The sequence below is a fragment of the Mercenaria mercenaria genome, chromosome 5 (genome assembly GCF_021730395.1).
Source record: "Mercenaria mercenaria strain notata chromosome 5, MADL_Memer_1, whole genome shotgun sequence".
Lineage (NCBI taxonomy): Eukaryota > Metazoa > Mollusca > Bivalvia > Venerida > Veneridae > Mercenaria > Mercenaria mercenaria.
Genome location: NC_069365.1, coordinates 86,749,071 through 86,768,417, shown reverse-complemented (window position 1 = coordinate 86,768,417; position 19,347 = coordinate 86,749,071). Strand labels below are relative to the sequence as shown.

The 19,347-nt window shown below is 30.3% G+C and overlaps 1 protein-coding gene across 1 annotated transcript in view; it reads right to left on the bottom strand.

Annotated features, from left to right (window-relative positions):
• Positions 1 to 260: 260 nt before the first annotated feature.
• The window catches only part of LOC123557844 (uncharacterized), a 99,343-nt gene continuing 80,256 nt past the window's right edge, over positions 261 to 19,347 (bottom strand). Inside the window, exons 18-20 of the mRNA XM_053544748.1 lie at positions 8,039 to 8,092; positions 3,191 to 3,381; positions 261 to 2,717 (exon numbers count right to left, since the gene is read on the bottom strand). Coding sequence (XP_053400723.1) covers positions 2,448 to 2,717; positions 3,191 to 3,381; positions 8,039 to 8,092 — 515 coding nt within the window. The 3' untranslated portion in view covers positions 261 to 2,447. The remainder of the gene's footprint in view (positions 2,718 to 3,190; positions 3,382 to 8,038; positions 8,093 to 19,347) is intronic.

Here is a 19,347-nt window from a genome sequence, read left to right as displayed (position 1 = left end):
GTTCTTTGTCTAAAATGATCCTTATTATCAATAAGAAGTACGCTTCTTTACAATCAAATCTGAATTAGCCCTTCGTTTTAATATTTCAAAGCTCTCGATTATGATTAAGATGACACTGAATAGCCTTTGAGATATTTACATTCTACACATGAAACTACTTTGCTAATTTCAACGATAGTCAAACGAACATGGTAACTGAAATTTCTGAAAATGGCGTAATGAAGATTTTAATTATTTTTTAAAAACAGCTTATACACACTAACAACAAGAATAGTATCAAAGAAAAGTACATTGTAAATGCGAATTAATTTAAAAATAAATACAAGTTACATACAAATCTATATCTAGTCTTAAAATGTATTTTTGTTATGCTGGAAGAATTAATTATGAAGAGCATTCTTTAAATTTAACTAACGCCTCAGTTTACATCATAGACAGATACGGACGAGATCTGTAAAATAATTGCGGACTATTTTTTTGTTCATACACAGAAATGGTTGTACATTTAATTGTATCATATTTCCCTCAGGACATCTATTTACTCGTTATAAATAATTGAAGTTGGTACCGCCAATTTAGTATATTATTGTCTGAAGATCTGTGGTATACTGTTTCAAAAAAATACCTTGCCAATCACAGTCGTTAATATATATGTTTATTTAATAACAGCAACAACAGCAAAAACGAAATATCAATATTAATATTCTAAAAATAAGGCCTGAAATTGTTTGTTGCCGGTATCCCGACCCACCCTATTTTTTTTTGGTCCGACCTTAATTGCTTTTATGTCCTTTGATTTTTTTTTATCAACTTTAACTTTAAACGTGTGGTCACAGTGATGTTAGAAAACAACTGACTGATGCTCTAAAGGCATAACCCCATTTTTGTATTCATTCTTTGACACAAAAATAATTTCCGAAAAGTCGCACTTAATAAAAAAAACTTACCGACCTAACTGCCATATCTTTATTATGTTACCAGAAACCAACAATTTTTGCTAGGCCTAAGACAGATTACGTAGCAGTATCTTTATTTTGTACATATATATTCTAGTAGCAGATTCAGGATAAAACTACAACATACAGAATTTCTAAAATCTTCGTTTTTCATCTTTCGGAGTATTTAGTGTTTATTTCAAATAGAATGTGTTTTAGTCGCATCTAAAAACAGGTAAATTTTGTCGCTGTTGATATGACCAAAACGCTTAAACTTTCAAGAAAATGGCCACTGATTTCGTAAACACATTTTTACATCATTTAAAGATATATTGTATCAATAGATATTGATTTGAACATAAAAATGAATTTAATATGGCTTCATATATAATCTTAAACATATATAATCTAAAGTTGATACATAAAGCTGCATTCAAAATTAACAGCCATTTGAAAAAAAAACTGTCAGTATCTATAGTAATAACACACATTCATGCTGTGTTAAATAATACAGTTATCAAGCATTCATAGATTTTAACACGTGTACACAAACATGTTTATTTTGTGTTTACATAAATGTTGTGTATTGTTCTTTTTTTTTTTTCGGATATGAAATTTACTAACTAACTAACAACAACAACAACAGCAACAGCAACACTTACAGTAACAAGCAATTAAATGTTTGAAAAAAACCTGTCACGTGTGCTTTAATTAAATCAGAAAGGGTGTGTAAAAAATTCTTTCCTACTGAAAATACAGGCCAGTGTGATACACTAATCGAAGATAGATATAGCAGGTGAATAGTAAGATGTATTTAGATCTAATTTGTTACGCATGAAAACTGTTCACATGTTATCATATAACTGACATAGATATCCAGGTAATATAACAACATTTTAGAGAATTAGGTACAGCTAATATCTAAATATATACATATGTGTTGAAATGTGCAGACGTCCCCGTAGTAAATATACACGTTTTGTTGCTTTGTAGACTTTTAATAAATAGTGAAGAAAAACATCTATAGATCTATTCATATTTCTGAGTGTGTCAAAATTATATACTTCCTGTGATGGCACCAGTTTATAAATTTAGAGTGAATGTCAGCTTAGGTGCAAATGGGAGCACTCTGCATGCTGTGTTAGGTGTTGCAAATATAGGTCTTTATGGGATCGTTTATCTGTTTAAATACATAATAACTCCTCATATATTGCTCTTGAAGTTCATTTCTGTCACTCAGAAAACACCTTTGCTTTAAAGTAAAATCATTGGTTGCACAACCATTTGTAAGTACTTGATATACATGTAATGTTTAATACAATTTCTATTCCATAAATGTTAATTTAAACGCACATCGTATTCCTAATTCTTACAAAAGTCATTAATGTGAATTTATGAATAATATTATAATATCGATAAAGACCGGTGTTTGAATTACAGTATCATTTCAATAGACCTTGAATTAAACCTTCTATTAGACCTTCTATATGGTCCTACATGCAAATGTGACAACTATTCCACATTTGTATTATTTATAGGTTGACGCTTTTTCTTGCGGAAACGTTTCACAGTGCAGTCGTGCAAACGTCCAAAGCCATCTTTCAAGTTTGCCATTAGTATCAGAGCGTCTCGCTTTAGTGCGCCAAGGTCCATAATAAAAACTGCACCGAAGACGAGCGCAAACATTCCTATACCGACATATCCAATATTAGCTGCGCTCTTGCGTTCGTCCCTTGCGCTGTTCCTTCGTGCTTTTGCGGCAGTAAGTTTGTCATTGTCTACCTTTAAATTAAAGGAAAGTAATTAATATACGTACAGATAAGTGTAAAATGGTAGGCAATAGAGCCGTCATTATTTCATAAAAGTATGTATTATACAAAGCTGGGATTTCTAAAATAAATTTCAACACTTTTTTTTTTTTAAAAGTATCATAGCAATAACTAACTGCTTAACTGTTAAATTTTAACGAGGCGATTATGGAGATTATAAGAACATATTTTATATCTTATTTTGAGAAGAGTTTATTACTTTGCAACTTTATTTCGACAAATTATTAATATTGTTTAATGTTAGATTTCCTAAAGCTCATATGACAGAGTCAATTTTAATTGAATTTAAGAAACTCATTAAAATTATTATTCTGTCAGCCTCCTAACCGGCAAAAAGCTGGTTCGACCCCCAACCAGGGCCACAACCCAGTTTAGTTCTCGAGAAAGATTATTAAAGAGTTATTAAATCAGCTGTGACTATTTTACCTTTAATGTTTTCTTAACCTTCGACATGAATTCTTGCTCTGCTTTAACCTTCTGCTCATGTGTCAAATTTTTGTAGTTTTTTAATTTCTCCGCCATGGAGCACGAACATCTGCAAGCCTTCCAACACTGGCCTTCGACCTTTTTTATTTCAATACACTCCGGTTCCTTCGGTGTCTGTACGACAGCCAGGTCTAAAATGTTTACATAAATAAATGCATATTAAAATATAGAAAATAAAAGGGGCATAAGCTCATTGTGAAATTTCATCTTATAATACCTCATTGTTTTAATTTCATATTGAAACAGCAATCTTTGTACTGCCTTAAACAGTTTTGTGCAATAATAAACTTTGTATCAGAAAAACTTTTATGTGCATTTTAAAAATATTTTTAATAAAGAGATAAAAGGTAACCATACCACTTTCATAATACAGCCCTTGACATACATTATAAATGAGTGCATCGCTTTTAATCGGATAATTATCACATTTGCGTCGTTTCAAGTCAAGTTAATGCATTATCAGTTAATGATTACTTATGTAAATTATAGAAATTTAAATTTCCTCCTAGTATATCTTCCTTAAGTCTTTCACAAGCTGTTCAACACAGCATGACTTGTCTAGTTTAGTATAATATCTAGATACTAATTGTAGAAATTTTGGAAATTTGATTGCTTCTCTATAGAAAGTTCCTCTTTTATCTTTCATACGCTGTTCAACACTGCTTGATTTGTCTAGTTCAGCATAATATCTGGATACTCACCCCAAAATTTTACATACAATTTATGGTAAATGTATATAAGTGTCCCGATTTGGAAGTGAAATTGCCATTTTGCTGAGTTTTAAAATTTAGAAATTTAGGTCTTGAATAATATTATCATAAGAGCATATAAACAGAAAACATTTATATTAATATTGTGTAAAGTATTATGTATTAAAGACGATATGTATATTCTTATACGACATGTCTTTTGAAGAAAAAAAAAACAACTAAAGGGCCATGATGGCCTTATATCGCTCACCTGAGTTTAGTTGCTTGCTTGAATAAATTTCTTTAATAAAGCTTCAAAAACATCAACAAAAAAAAACTAGATGAGTAGGTCAATGTAAAGATTATTCAAAATACCTACTGAAATCTCTTAAAAAATACAGGTTGTCCAAATCTCTTTGCTGTAGCTTCAAAAACAAGACAGTAGGTCAAAAGGTCAGGATTAAGAATATTAAAGAGGAGTATTGAAATCTATATCAAACTCTATACCAATGGGCCAAATTTCTATGCTGTACCTTAAAAAACAAGACAGTAGGTCAGTATGTCAAGATGAGTATTGAAATCTGTATAAAAATTATACAGGTAGTCTAATTTTCTATGCTGTAACTTCAAAAACAAGAAAGTAGGTCAGTAGGTCACGATTAAGACTATTCAAGAAGAGTATTGAAATCTGTATCAAACATTGAACAGGTGGTCCAAATACCTTTGTTGTAGTTTCAAAAACAAGAAAGTAGGTCAGTAGGTCAGCGTTCAGAATATCAAAGAAGAGTATTGCAATCTGTATCAAAAGTGATACATGTGGTCCCAATTTCTACGTTGTAACTTCAAATACAAGAAAGTAGGTCAGTAGGTCATGATTAAGACCATTCAAGATGAGTTTTGAAATATGTATCAGAACTTATTCATGCATTTTTATGCTGTAACTTCAAAAACGAAAAGATAGGTGAATAGGTCACAATTAAGACTATTCATGATATGCATTGCAAACTGTATCAAACATTGTACTTGTGGCTCACATTTCCATGCCATTGCTTCAAAAACAAATAAGTCTGTGTAAAACAAGGGACCAACCGGACGTGAGAAATGTTGACACAAGGGTCATGATTTGAACAATTTTGGTAGAAAACTACTAGAGCATGCCACATATCAAATACTTAAGCTCTGGGCCTTATGGGTTTAGAACAGAAACTTTTTTATTAAAGGATTTCCTTATATAAGTGTACTCAAACCATGTGTCCTGGGATCATTTGAACAATCTTTGAAAAGGACTACTACACGATGCTACGTAATATCAAAACCATTGGCCATGTGGTTTTTGTAAAAATAGATTTTTAAAGTTTTCCTATAGAAGTCTATATAAACCATGTGACCCCCAGAATAAGGTCATATTTGAGCATAGGGGATAATTTGAACAATCTTGGTAGAAGACCAGATTATGCTAGATACAAAATATCAAAGCCCTAAGTCATGTGGTTTTCGACAAGAAAATTTTCAAAGGTTTTCCCTATAGTAGTCTTTATAAACTATGTGATCCTAGGGGGAGCCATATTTGACCCCAGAGGAATAATTTGAATAATCCTTGTAGAGGCCCACAACATGATGCTACATACCAAATATCAAAGCCCCAAGCCCTGTGATTTTGGACAGGAAGATTTTCATTTTTTTCCTAAATAAGTCTATATAAACCAGGTGACCCCCAGGGCGGTACCATATTTGACCCCAGGGGGATAATTTTGCCAGAATGGCAGAGGACCACTAGATGATGCTGCATAACCAAATATCAAAGGACCACTATAGAAATAAGGGGAAAGTTACTTCCCCTTTGTTGTGTTATCCCTGGTATTGGTGTGCACTACATGGCTCAATTTGTATGTCATTGCGTTTTTGTTATTTGTTTTTAGAATTATGCATCTGATTGATAATGCTTTGTTTTATGAACACTTTTACCGAAATCTATCTATCTATCTATCAAAGTCCTAAGTCATGTGCTTTTGGACAAGAAGATTTCCAAAGCTTTTCCCTATATAAGTCTTTATAAACCATGCGACCCCAAGGGTGGAACCATATTTAACCCTAAGAAATAATTCGAATAATTAAATAATCTCGGTAGAGAACCACAAGATGATGCTACATTACAAATATCAAAGCCCTAGGCCATGTGGTTCTGGACAAGAAGTTTTAGGTTTTCCCTATATAAGTCTATATAAATCATGTGACCCCCAGGGTGGGGCCATATTTAACCATAGGGTAACAATTTGAACAATTTTGGTAAAGAACTTCTGGATGATGATATATACCAAATATCAAAGCCCTAGGCCATGTGGTTTTGGAAAAGAAGATTTTTAAAGTTGTGTATGGAATTCAATTATTTGAACTAATTTCAAAGAAGATCATCTACGGAACATTCCTGTGAAGTTTCATCAAAAGTTTCCCGATGGTTTAGGAGGAGATATTGTTTAAAGGAAAATGTAGAGAGACGGACGACGGACGGACGGACGCCAGACGGTGATCGATCACATTAGCTCACCCCGAGCACTTTGTGCTCAGGTGAGCTAAAAATAAAAACAAGTAAAAACGGCTTTTTTGTTTCCAGGACAGAGAGCAGATTACTATACTTAGTAACAATTTTATAAATAAATGCTTACGCTGTCAGTGTTTTAGATGTTATTATGAAAAAGGACGTTATTATTTCCCCTGATTTGTTTAGAAAACAATCTGAGGTTGAAAACTATACACCGTCTTTATTAGGGTTAATTTCAAGTAGACATTATGAATTGCTTTAAACTCGCCTAAGTAGCAAGGACTAATGAAAGTTTATAGAAATTAGAGAGGACACATTGGTCCAGTAGTAAGATGTCGGACTTCTCCAACTTGATTTTATATTGAGGTCTTGTTCCGGTTACTTTACATATCCTGAAACTGGGTCATGTAATATATTTTACACTATCCTCCAGGCTCCAAGGCTATTACAACAATACCTTGCTCTATATTGTTGTATTCGGCTAGAGCAGTTGGTCCAACAAGGCGCTTGCGCTAAGTGCAATCCGTCCTGGCGAAATTAACGACTGCGGAATACATCATTGCAGATCAAGGCACTGTTTAAATCATATACGTACATGTACCTATTTCTAGTGTTATACATGTATATGCCAAAACTGACAATTCAGATAAATAAGCCCGAAAAGTCGTTAAAATGGCTTAAGCTTTAGCCTGCAGGCGGCAAGTGATTGTGCCTTTGCGACAAGTGCAGACCAAGATGGAGGTATAAGCTGATTATGGGTCTGCACTATTCGCTATTCATTCCGTAAATATTTAGCAAATATCCGTTTGAATTTTAAAAAAATGTGTGCTGTCCAAACTGAATGATGGAACAGATTATTTTCAGCAGAATCTAACTTCGAATACATACAAGAATGATAAGCTATTCACACTAAAGCTTATGAAAATATTCGAGTTAGGCTCACGGATAATTAAGAAATACATGCCACTGGATTTTTGAGCAAATTACATTTGCAGAATTGCGTTAATAGAAATAGACCAAACAAAACTAAACTGGGAATGTTGTTATGTCAAATATGTCCTATTCAATCGGTTAAAGCAGCATGCCTCCAGATCGTTCGACAACAAAAAATAATAATTTTTTGTAGATATCTTGAAATAAATGCTATATTTCTTAAGAAGGCTTTAAAACTTAATTACTGACAAACTTTATGTTACGGAGACACATGAGAATTTGCTGTTTTTACTACTTTTTACGATGAAAATCGAAAAGCGTTTGCCACGCTTTTACTCCATGTAAACTGTCTCGATTATAAATATCTATATTTTGAAGTCATTATTCACTACTTCAGCTATAGCGCTATTGGCTACGACGGCGGGAAAATGTCTTTATTGCCGCGGTGGTCCGGGGTTCGATTCCCGACGCGGTCACCTCTTTTCTTGATCTGGAACTTTTAAAATATTTTAGAAACAAACAATTCATATTCTAACCAAAGTTCTATTTGAAAGAAAGATTATTTTTAGCCAAATCTGGAGGCATGCTGCTTTAAGATTAAAAGTCAAAATGTATGTATTGACGTACTAGAGACTAGGTCACCTCCATAATCCTCACCAAAGCCACCATCTAGGTCATGATCTACAGGGAAAAAGAAATTTGATCAACATTTGATCATGTCATGTGATGTATATGTAAAATAGTGGAAAACAAATGATTAATCTGTAAAAAAAAGAGCAAAAGATTAAACCGCGTCATATGATGTATAAATAGTGTAAACACTTTATCAAGTGAAATCATGTAAATGTCACATTAGATTGCATTGTAAGATGTAGTGTAAAATGAAACATTAAACCTTTTCATATCACGAATATGTAGTAAAACGGAACATTGTATCACGTCAACTGACAAATATTAAGTGTAAAACGAATCATTTGACGAATACGTAGGCGCAGCAGGAAACATTAAATCACGTCATAGGATAAACAAATAGTGTAAAAGGAAATACTAAATCACGTCATACAATGAACATATGAGCCGTGCCATGAGAAAACCAACATAGTGGCTTTGCGACCAGCATGGATCCAGACAAGCCTGCGCATCCGCGCTGTCTGGTCAGGATCCATGCTGTTCGCTAACAGTTTCTCTAATTGCAAAAGGCTTTGAAAGCGGACAGCATGGATCCTGACCAGACTGCGCGGATGCGCAGGCTGGTCTTGATCCATGCTGGTCGCAAAGCCACTATGTTGGTTTTCTCATGGCGTGGCTCATATAGTGTAAAAGAAATATTGAATCACGTCATATGAAGAAAACGTAGTGCAGAAAGAAATATTGAATAGAGCAATATGATAAAAAAAATTAGTAGTGAATATAATAAGGCTTCTAGGCCAATCTGACCCCACTTAACCCCTTGCCCCTCTTTTAAAAAATCCAAAGCCAACCAATTCAAAACATAAAAGAAATAGGTTTTCATAGTACTGTATGAAAACATTTAGTAAATTATTTAAATCTAGATACTTCAACTGAAGACAAATGTGTTGAAAGCATTAAAAGTTTGGAAAGCAAATATACCTGGGAATACCTCTTGTAGTACGAAAAATTTCACTAGCGAGAAATGTTCCACGCTGGCAATAATGATATTGATTTCTCTCTAGTGAGAAATGATTGACACCTAGTATCGATTGTCACTCCGCATGATAAACTCTCTCTTTGTCTGGCGTTATGACAACCCAGCCGATATTTACTACGTTAGTATTTTCAAGTTTTTTGTATTGTTTCTGATTTTAAGTAAATCTATGGCGTTTCAAATAACAAATCATAATACACCACACACTTAAAAACAAAAAAATCACCAAACAATTAGCCAACATAGTAAATTTATATATGCGAATTTTGCTATATCGATACTGTCTGGTATAACAGATCTGTGTGGTTGGAGGCAACTGATCATTGCATCTTATCATACATTTCTCGCACCTCTGGTCTTCCTTGGGTTTCGAGTTTGTTAAGGAAGACCCGCAGAGGGGTGTAGAGGACTGGAACGTTGGCCTACCGCAGGGGAGAAGAGGAAGAGAAAAAGAGAGAAGAGAGAAAATTGCCCAACCCCTGCGGTTGCTACCACACATCACCTCCTTTTTGAAAAGTTTTCAATTTCTACTTCTATACACCCACTTTTGACTATATTTCTCAAGATGCGTGGGTTCGAATCCCACCAGAGCCATATTTTTTTCTAGTTATTTAGTTACTACGCACTTCCGTGTACAATGTTCACGTCTATTTTTAGATTTAGTTACTACGCTACTTCCGCACACAATTGTGAAATGAAATACGACTGTTTGTTAAGAATATAACAATTTTGAACACATTTTGAAAGTAGTATAGGAGTCGTTTTAGGTACATTTTCATATTATTTATTAAAATAGTTCGTAATTGTTTGTTCGTTTTGATTTACATTCTTAATATTTAAAACCTTATACAATATGTCGTACAGTGATACTTTGTTTTGTAACATCTTTATGAAAAATAAACAACAGTAACCACAGAGCGTACTTGTTTTGTCTTGATATTGTATGTTGTTATACTTAACTCCGGGTATATATTCAGTTACCTCCTTCGGCAGAGGAAGTCCAAATGGATCAAAGTACAAAGTATTAAAGTAAAAAACCCAATGTGTTCCAGGTCCAACAGAGTCGTCCAAATTTATAATTCCACATTCATTATTCAACTTTGATTTTGGTAAATTATTTCTACTAAATACACCCCTAAAATTTTTAATTTTTAATTTTTTAACCCATTGTTCAATTTCAAAGTTAGAAATTGGTTTGTTTATAAATTTTATTTTTTTTTTACTATAGGAATTCGTCTGTACGACCTCCGTTGGGAATCAATCTGTAATCATTTCCCACTTAACAAAGATGTAATCAAAGGTATCCCTAGACTAGCAAAAAGTGCACTCAGAAAACCGCCATTTTGTTTTTGTTTTTGTGTTAATTTAATCACTCCAGACCCTACTAGTTGCTTTCTTTGATTAGGTGTAAGATATGGTGATATCATATTTCTCTTGTCATTAGCTACCGAAATCATACCATTCCCAAGTAACTTACTAACACCGGTACTGGCCAGCCCAGAGAGGGCTCCGATGCCTAGAGGGGCTAATATTTTTGGAGCTACTTTTGCTGCCATTGGAAGAATTGTTTTTCCTAACAAACCAACTAAAGCTCCTAAAAATTCACCATTTTGACCTTGACTGGACATCTGTTTTTTTGAAATTGTAATTTCTTATCCCTTCTTATTTGCAACAGCTTTTTTAATTTGATTAATTTGTGTTTTTGTTAAAAGTAAAGGGAAGTTTCCACGTAATTGTTCATGTTTTAATCTAAAAGTATATGGAATCTTATTATCATAAGCCTGTGCTAAATTTTTTTTCTATCCATCTGTTAGGTTAACTTTATATTCAATATAATTTGATGTCATTATATACTTTATATTTATTTTAATTTTTACTTTATTTCAATTTTATTTTATTTAAACAATAACAAGTTCATTTCCAATAGTATTTATTTCAACTGTTTCCTCATACAATACAATTGCGTAAACACGAATATTAGCTGCTGGTGCAACATTTAACTTAGCTGTTAATGTAATATGCTTAGGATCTTCTGTTATTACTTCCTTTTTATATTCCAAATTAAAATGAACAAATCCAAATAAACTATAAAAGTTTGATCTATTTAACAGACTTCCAGTAGTCTTATTATTTTGTTTATAATAATAATTAATTACATCATCATATATTCTTGATATACTTGTGTATTCTGTTTTCTGGATAAAAAACACCATTACCAACTTCAAGACGACAGGAGCTTGAAGTGCAATCATCATTATTAGCATTTACCCTAAATGTATCTAATAAATGCGGGTTATGTTGTTGTGAATTACTTTTGTTAGGTCGTTGTAAATAAACAAATACATGTTGTGGTTTTGTTAAACCAGCTGTTATTCTAAAGGTTATATTATTTTGTCGTGTATCAGTTGATTGTGTCACCATTTCCCGAAGGTATGACCATCTTGCTTTTGTAAATCTTTCAGCAACTAGATTAAACCCAAATTTATTGAAAATTAAACGTGGAACCCACAGAATTAATTTTGTTACAATTACTCTACCTGGATCAACACCAGCAGTTCTAAAAATTAATTCATCATCATCCGTCAGCTGCAGTGTTATTTGAATTTGACTTGGAGGTAAAATATCAGTTTCTAAACCCTGAAAAATGAATAATTATTTAACGGAATCTTAGCATTTATCTCATTACCACCTTGGATTAATCCCTTTCTAATAGCAAACCCCGAATTATAATCGGCATTATCTGCTCTACTTTCAGCATTTTTAGTAGTATCTAAAAAGATAAATTCATTTTTTCCAGTTGTTTCTACATAATCTTTAGACAATTCAAACCAAACTTTTTACATTTACTACCTTATATAAATTATTACAATCATATACAATTTTTCCATTTTGTTTAACCACTAACTGATCAATTAATGAAACTGCATTATTAATTAAAGCAATTTGATCTCCGTCAGCATAATTAGCACCATCAGCAAGCTTATTAACTTTAAAACTTACTTCAAAATAGCCATTAAACCAATCAAAATATGAGCTTCTATCATTAATTGTAAAGTGATATCCGTTTTTTTGTTGTTTAACATTATTTCCCAAGACAGATATTAAAGCTGTATCTAATTGAATAGGAGTTAGTTCGTATCTTTCACAATATTGTTTTGTTCTAAACATGTATATATTATATATTATTTTATTTTTTATAAATTAATCTATTAATACGTTTTTGTCGAGCTAAAGTCCCCGATCCTGACAATATTTTATTTATTCTCATATTAATATCCTCCTTCTTATTATTTTCTGTTATTCTTTTCTTGTAATTCCTTAACAATTAAATCACCAACTGCCGGAGCAGGTTTCTTTTTAAATTTTTCAACAATTTTATTAGCAGCTAAATTTCCAACTTCCATTCCAACCTTTTTTGTTCCACTTTCTAGCGCGGCTTTTCCTGCTGTTTCCAGAGCTTTTTTTCCAGCTGTGCTAATTGAAGATGCAACTCCACTTGAAAACAATTTCGTTAAAGTGTCAAAGATACCTGTGCAAAGGACTGCGTCCTCGGAGACCCCAGGTCTACCATGTATATGTTCTTCTCCTGTGTGAGCATCAACATAAATAAATATTCCTTTATTTTTATCATAAACTTTCTTGTACATTATATAAAACTAAATTTTAATTAATTTCTTTTAATATTAATGTAAAACTTGTTTCAACCTCATTAAAATTAATTATTCTACCAAACACGTCTGTAATATATATTGTTTTTGAATTTATAATATATTTATTAATTTCAGAATATCCAACCCTGTTTGGTTCTTTTGTAAATGGATAAGCTCTTGTTAAATCTGCAGTACTTAAAGCATAGATAATATCACTAAAATTACCATCAACAAGTGAATTATCAATAAGATCACAATGAATGTAAATTGTATCCACAGAGTTAGTTATATTTGGTGTTGTAGTTCCCCATTCAGTATTTCTCAATGTTTTTTTCTCAAATCCAAGCAATGTATGAAAATTTGACATTCTTAAATCCAACATAAAATTATCTTTAATTGAAATCAAAATCTTAAAACTACTTAAATCAAATTCCAAACTTATTGGAGCAATATCTGATTTATCAAATTCATAATCATCATTACTTATTAATGTTTCCCTTATGTAATTATTAATATCAGTGTAACTGTAAGAACCATTTGTAAATATAATATCTTTCCAATCCTTACCATTATTATAACGAATTCTTTTATTATCATATTCATCACTAATATTATGCCAAGAATAAGTCATAGTGTTAATACTATCCAAACCGAAAACATAAGTTTTATTTTTATCTAAAATTAAAGAACGACCAAATCTGATTGTAAAATCACTTGGAGTATTTTTATTATCATCTTTAACTGTTTCAGAACTTAATACTATTTTTTGTTCCATTTATATATTCAAGAAAAATATTTTTTATATAACATTTCATGTTGTTTTGGTAATAATTTATCCATTTTTAATAATTTATCAATTATATCAATACCTTCATTTTTTAGTTCTTCATCATTATTTCCAGCATCAATCGAACCACAAATTAACTCCAAGTCATTAACCAATTCTTCTGGATTACATGGACAAACGTCATAGCCCTGTCCCCTAATTACTTTTTTAAACTTCATAGATCTTTTATTGATAGGCAATCCTGATTTTTCTGTTAATTCTTTAAATATTTTTCTAGAATGAACTGAATGTTTTTTATTATTGTTATATCTTTTATTAATCAAATCAATTAAATCATTATCTACTTTAGTGTTAATTACTTCTTTTCCAGTTATTCTATCCTTAGCAATTAATTTGTTTTGACCATAAAGTTTATTAAGATCAATAATTAAATTACCATAATGTCCATTTGGTGAAACTTTATATGAATTATGATATCTTATTCCCTTTCCAAATACCTTTGAGTCTTTAATCATTTTTGATAAGCCTTCACCGTATCTTTTAAAATTTTCTCTATGTAATTCTAACTCTGAAACATACTCACCTGCAGCCATAGGTTCTGCATTTATAAATTTAATTATTTTATCTGGTCATTGTTTACTATATTTATTTATATCACGAGTAAATACCTTTAATTTCTCGGTGACCCCCTTTTTTATTTGCACCCAATCATCTTTATTTTTGTTTATTGCTAACTCTGTTAATGTAGGCAATCCATATTCTGATAATACATCTTTATCGATATTTATATCTAAATTTGCCGCAAATTCTTCCGGAAATTCTTCAGTATCTTCTTTTTCTTGTTCTTCTCTTATTTGATTTTCATAATCTTTCAATATCTCTTCAATATTTTCAACATGTTTAGAGGTGGGTAATGGTGGTAATAATGGTTTTTCTTGAAATAACTGTGCTAAACCTTGATATGTTTGTATGTCTTTCATTTCATCACCAAGCAACGCTAATTGCTCTTTAATTCCAGGTAATTCTTTTAACTGACTTGATAATTGTTCTTTTTGACTTTCTATTCCTTCAGTAATTGGTTTATAAATTTCAGTGTAGATATCCCGATTTGTAGCTTTTTTAATTTTTTCTCTCATTATTTCTTCTCTAAGAGCCCTCATCTTTTGCCCGACTAAGTTTTTTCTTATTCTCATTTCATTAAGTTTTGATTGTATTTATATAATAATATAAGATAATGTAAAATAATGTAAAATAATGTAAGATAATGTAATATTATTATATAATGGAAATTCCAAATTATGATACAAAAAGTAATGCCAAGCACAATAACTTTAAACAACATTATCCTTTTATGCCGGATTCATGTTTTAGAATGTTAATATGTGGATCTTCTGGATCTGGAAAAACAAATACACTAATGCATATACTTCGAAAACCTCTTATATATTATGATAAATTATACTTGTATGCTAAAAACCTAGAACAATCTAAATATCAGGATTTAATTAAACTTTTAAATGGAACTGCAAGAAAAATTAAAGTAGATCCAAATGAAATACTTGAATATTCAGCTGATCCCAACCAAATTGAACCTTGTGAGAATCTTGAATCAGAAAAACAAAAAGTAGTAATATTTGATGATTTTGTATGTGAAGATAAAAAGGTTCAGAATGAAATAACAAAATACTTCATTCAAGGACGTCACAAAAACTGTTGTGTTATTTATTTAAGTCAGTCTTACTATAAAACACCAAAAGATATTCGGATTAACTGTTCACATTATATTTTATTTGAAAGTCCAAGTAAACGAGAAAATGATATGATTTGTAATGAACAAAATATTAACCCTAACTCTTTTGCTAGTGCAACAAATCAAAAATATGATTTCTTATATATTGACAAACCAAGGAAGTTTTTAAGAAAAAACTTTACTGGTAATATATAGATGGGAGTTTTTAATGATGTAAAACAAATAAGTGAACCCGACAGTATAAGCAAAGTGATTATGCTACTAAAAAACAATTCAAAAAACTTAAAAAGGAAACGGAATCGTATCTTCACAGAAATAAGGAACTCGATAACACAATGAACAGAGCATTGGATATTGGAGGTAATAACCTTATAAACCTAGGAAATCCAGATAAACCCAACGATGCAGTTTCAAGACGGTTTATGTTTAAAAAAGTTCAAGGTGTAATAGATGACTATAACCTTGAAGATATCAAAAGTATAAAACAGACATTAGAAACAGAAGTAAAGAATATTGAAGAATTAACAAAAGATTTTAAAAAGAATTCATTATTAATAGTTCAATTACAAGATAAAATTGAAAAAGAAATGAAAGCTATGGTTGATTCTATTAAAGAACTTGAAGAGAAATCTGATTTGACAGACGAAAACATAAAAGAAGTATTTAAAACAAATTTTGAAAAGTTATACACTCAAATTCAAGAATTAAAAGATAGTATGATTAAACATGAAGAACTAAAAGACAAGATTATTGAAGCCGAGAAAAAGTTACAAAATATGTATCAGTTAGAAATATGAACAGAAATAAAAAATCTAAATACTGAAGCTGAAAAAAACACCAAGATTTACTCGATACATTTTCAAATAAATTTGGAGAATATAAATCTGAACTAATGCAGAAGAAATTACAAAAGTATAAAATATTTTCTTAAAACAAGAAACACAATTAGCTAGAACAAAAGATGTTGTTGACAATTTGTCTGCTTCTGAAGTTGCTACAACAAAACGAGTTGATGATTTAGCTGAAGTAATTCTCGAACATGAAAATAAATTTGCAGAATATAAATCTAAACTGGAAAAAGTAAAACGTGAAGTGTTTCTTTTTGAATATAACAGTGGTTATAATGAAGGAGAACCAAATTCCTTTGCGGCACATTCATATATAAAAATGAAAAAGTATTTTGATCGCCACGGTGTCTGGATATATTCATTATATGAAAATATAATTAGAAGTGGTCAGGGATATTTTAATGCATTTAATTTGGAAACTGGAAATATCGTAGATTATAGAGATTTTATAAACATAAACCAAGAATATAAACTAGCTGTACCGTATGTGTTATTAAAAAATGTGTTTTCAGTCAAAAAGGCTGGAACTTATGTAATATAAATCAGGTTTTTTATAGTGGCGCCCGGACAGTTGGAAAAATGCAAAATATCACATTTTCTTTTTAGGTGGTGGCAAGATGGTTTTACAGGTACATTTCCCGGTGGGAGTGTAAATATAACATCCAAGTTTGATGAAAAAGGGCTCGTATTTAACAATGTATGTGTGTATCAGAAAAAAATTAAAATTTATTTAACAGAAAGAACAATGTTTGACATTCATCCTTATGACGATTCATCATCTACAGAAGTATCATTTAGTCTTATGACGGATGGTTATGTCAAATTCTACATATTGGAGGAATATATAAATTATAAAGAAAGTAAACTTTTGAATTAAAACATTATTTAAAGTTTAACTATATTTTTATTTAACTGGAATAATTAATATAATGGGAATATTTAATAATATAAATGAAAAAGTAAGTAAAATAGAAAGACAAATAATAAGAAAACCTCCATTGTTTTTAACATGTTATACTAAAGATACTGATAGTGGATTATTTCAATGGAAAACTGTAAATGCTAGTCCTGGTTTAGTTCAAAATGGTAATAATGTAACAATTAATTTTAATTGTATTTTAATTATTCTTGTTGATGCAATTAAATTAGATAAAGGAGAAGCTAAATTACAACTAAAAAACAAAGAAAATTTAATTCTTCAAAGTTACGATGTAAAAAATAACAGAAAAAATGAATCTATTTCTATTAATTATGCTAATAAATTTAAAATGAATGATGTTATTTATATTGATTCTTTAAACGTTAAAAATATTCAATTAACAATTTATGGTTCTATAGTTTAAGAATAAGCTAATGTATCAATACCATTATCAAGAATATATCTTTTATCGTCATAACATGATAAAGATGTTTTATTTATAACATAACTGGAAATATTATGCTTATCAGAACGAATAACTTTAAAGGTGTGATTACTTCGGGTTGAATTAAACAAAGTATCTTTATAATTTTTATGAACTATTGTTTTCTTTACAACATGTTTTTTAATTCCTTTACATTTTTTAACATTAACTTCGTTTTCTAATAAATATGAATACATTTTACTACGTAATCCAACAAATTCAACGATTGGAATACTGACAGCTTCATCTTTAAATTTTCCAATTACTTTTTTATTATTGTCGAAATAAAATTTTGAGTTGTTATCGTAATCACTATTATCAAATAAATCTTTGTCCTTATAAAAATCCTCATATGCATCTTTGGTTTTTATTTCATAACATAATGAATCAGTGTCAGTGAATAGTAATTTACAATTACCCTCGTACTTTTCCTTAATGTAATTATAATGAAAATCATACATTAAATATTTTGATAAATCTAGAATACACATTCCAACATAACAAGGTCTGTTTAATAACAAGCTTTCTTTTATTCTATGAATACCAAACAAATTCTTGTTAAACATCGTTGAACTAACAAATGAAGGTTTTGCTATATACTTCAATAAAATATTTTCATCATGTGTTAGCTTAATATTAACCCTCTTGCGTAAATTCTCCATCGTCTTACCGAATACAGAGTTGTTCATCAACTTAAAAAAGTCCTTTTCAAATGAATTTTTTGCTTCAGATCTTTTTTGAGTATTAAAATCAATATACGTTTTTAACCAAGAACTTTCGTCAAAAGTTAATATTCTATGTATTTTTGTTACTTTTAACCCTAATTGTGTATATAGTTCAAGATTTTTAAAATGAACAACATAATTTTGTTTTTTCATTAAAGTTGGAACTAATTTTTTTACATTACTTTTTCCTATTTCAAATTCTTTTTTAATATTTTTACTATAATTTGAAAGCCATTCATCTGGTATTTTAATTTTTTCAGGAGCCAAAGGATAATCATTATGTACAGTATGTAATTCTTTTGGATATTCAAGATCACATTCAACTATAAAGCTAGTTTTACCTTTTGCAATTAATTTTTTGAATTGTTTTTCGGATGTAAATTTAAAGTTTCCAGAGGGTAAAGGTCGACACATGGCCCAACCGTAAAGGTTATTGGCGTCGAGGTACATAATGTATTTGCTGTTAAGTTTAAGATCATAATCTTTCATATATTTATTGTTTGCTTTACTGTATCTGTTTGAAATATAACTTATTCCTCCTGTCAGTCCCTTTTCAATAAAAAGATACATATCAATATCAGTTATTAAATCTAACTGAATTCCAGTCATTTTTAACATTGCATCCCAAGCTAAACCAGGACTACTAAAATAATGACAAGGGTCTAATTTGTAGTACTCTAAAACCTTCTAAAATTTTCGAATACATCAGCTAAAAGAAATACGTCAGTTTTTAAATATAGATCATGATATTCTCCCATTGTTTTAATTTTAAATTTATTCCAAACATTTTTAGCATGTTCATATTCTTCATTAGATATGTGTGTTTCATTTAAAATTGAATAAAACTTTTCTTTAGGAGGTAATTCTGTTTCTTTGAATTTTTTAAATGAATCCATGTAATCATATGGATAAACACCTTTTGTTTTTAATAAATTAATGTTTTCATAATTAAATTCTTGAGATAAATATTTAAATTCTGGAATATTTTTTATTAAGTTATCCAATGATTGGGACATAAATTGGAATGAATCAATAAAAATTAAATCACTTACCATAAATGCCATGTATCTTTCCATATTGTTTGGAATAACATTGACTTCTTTTTTA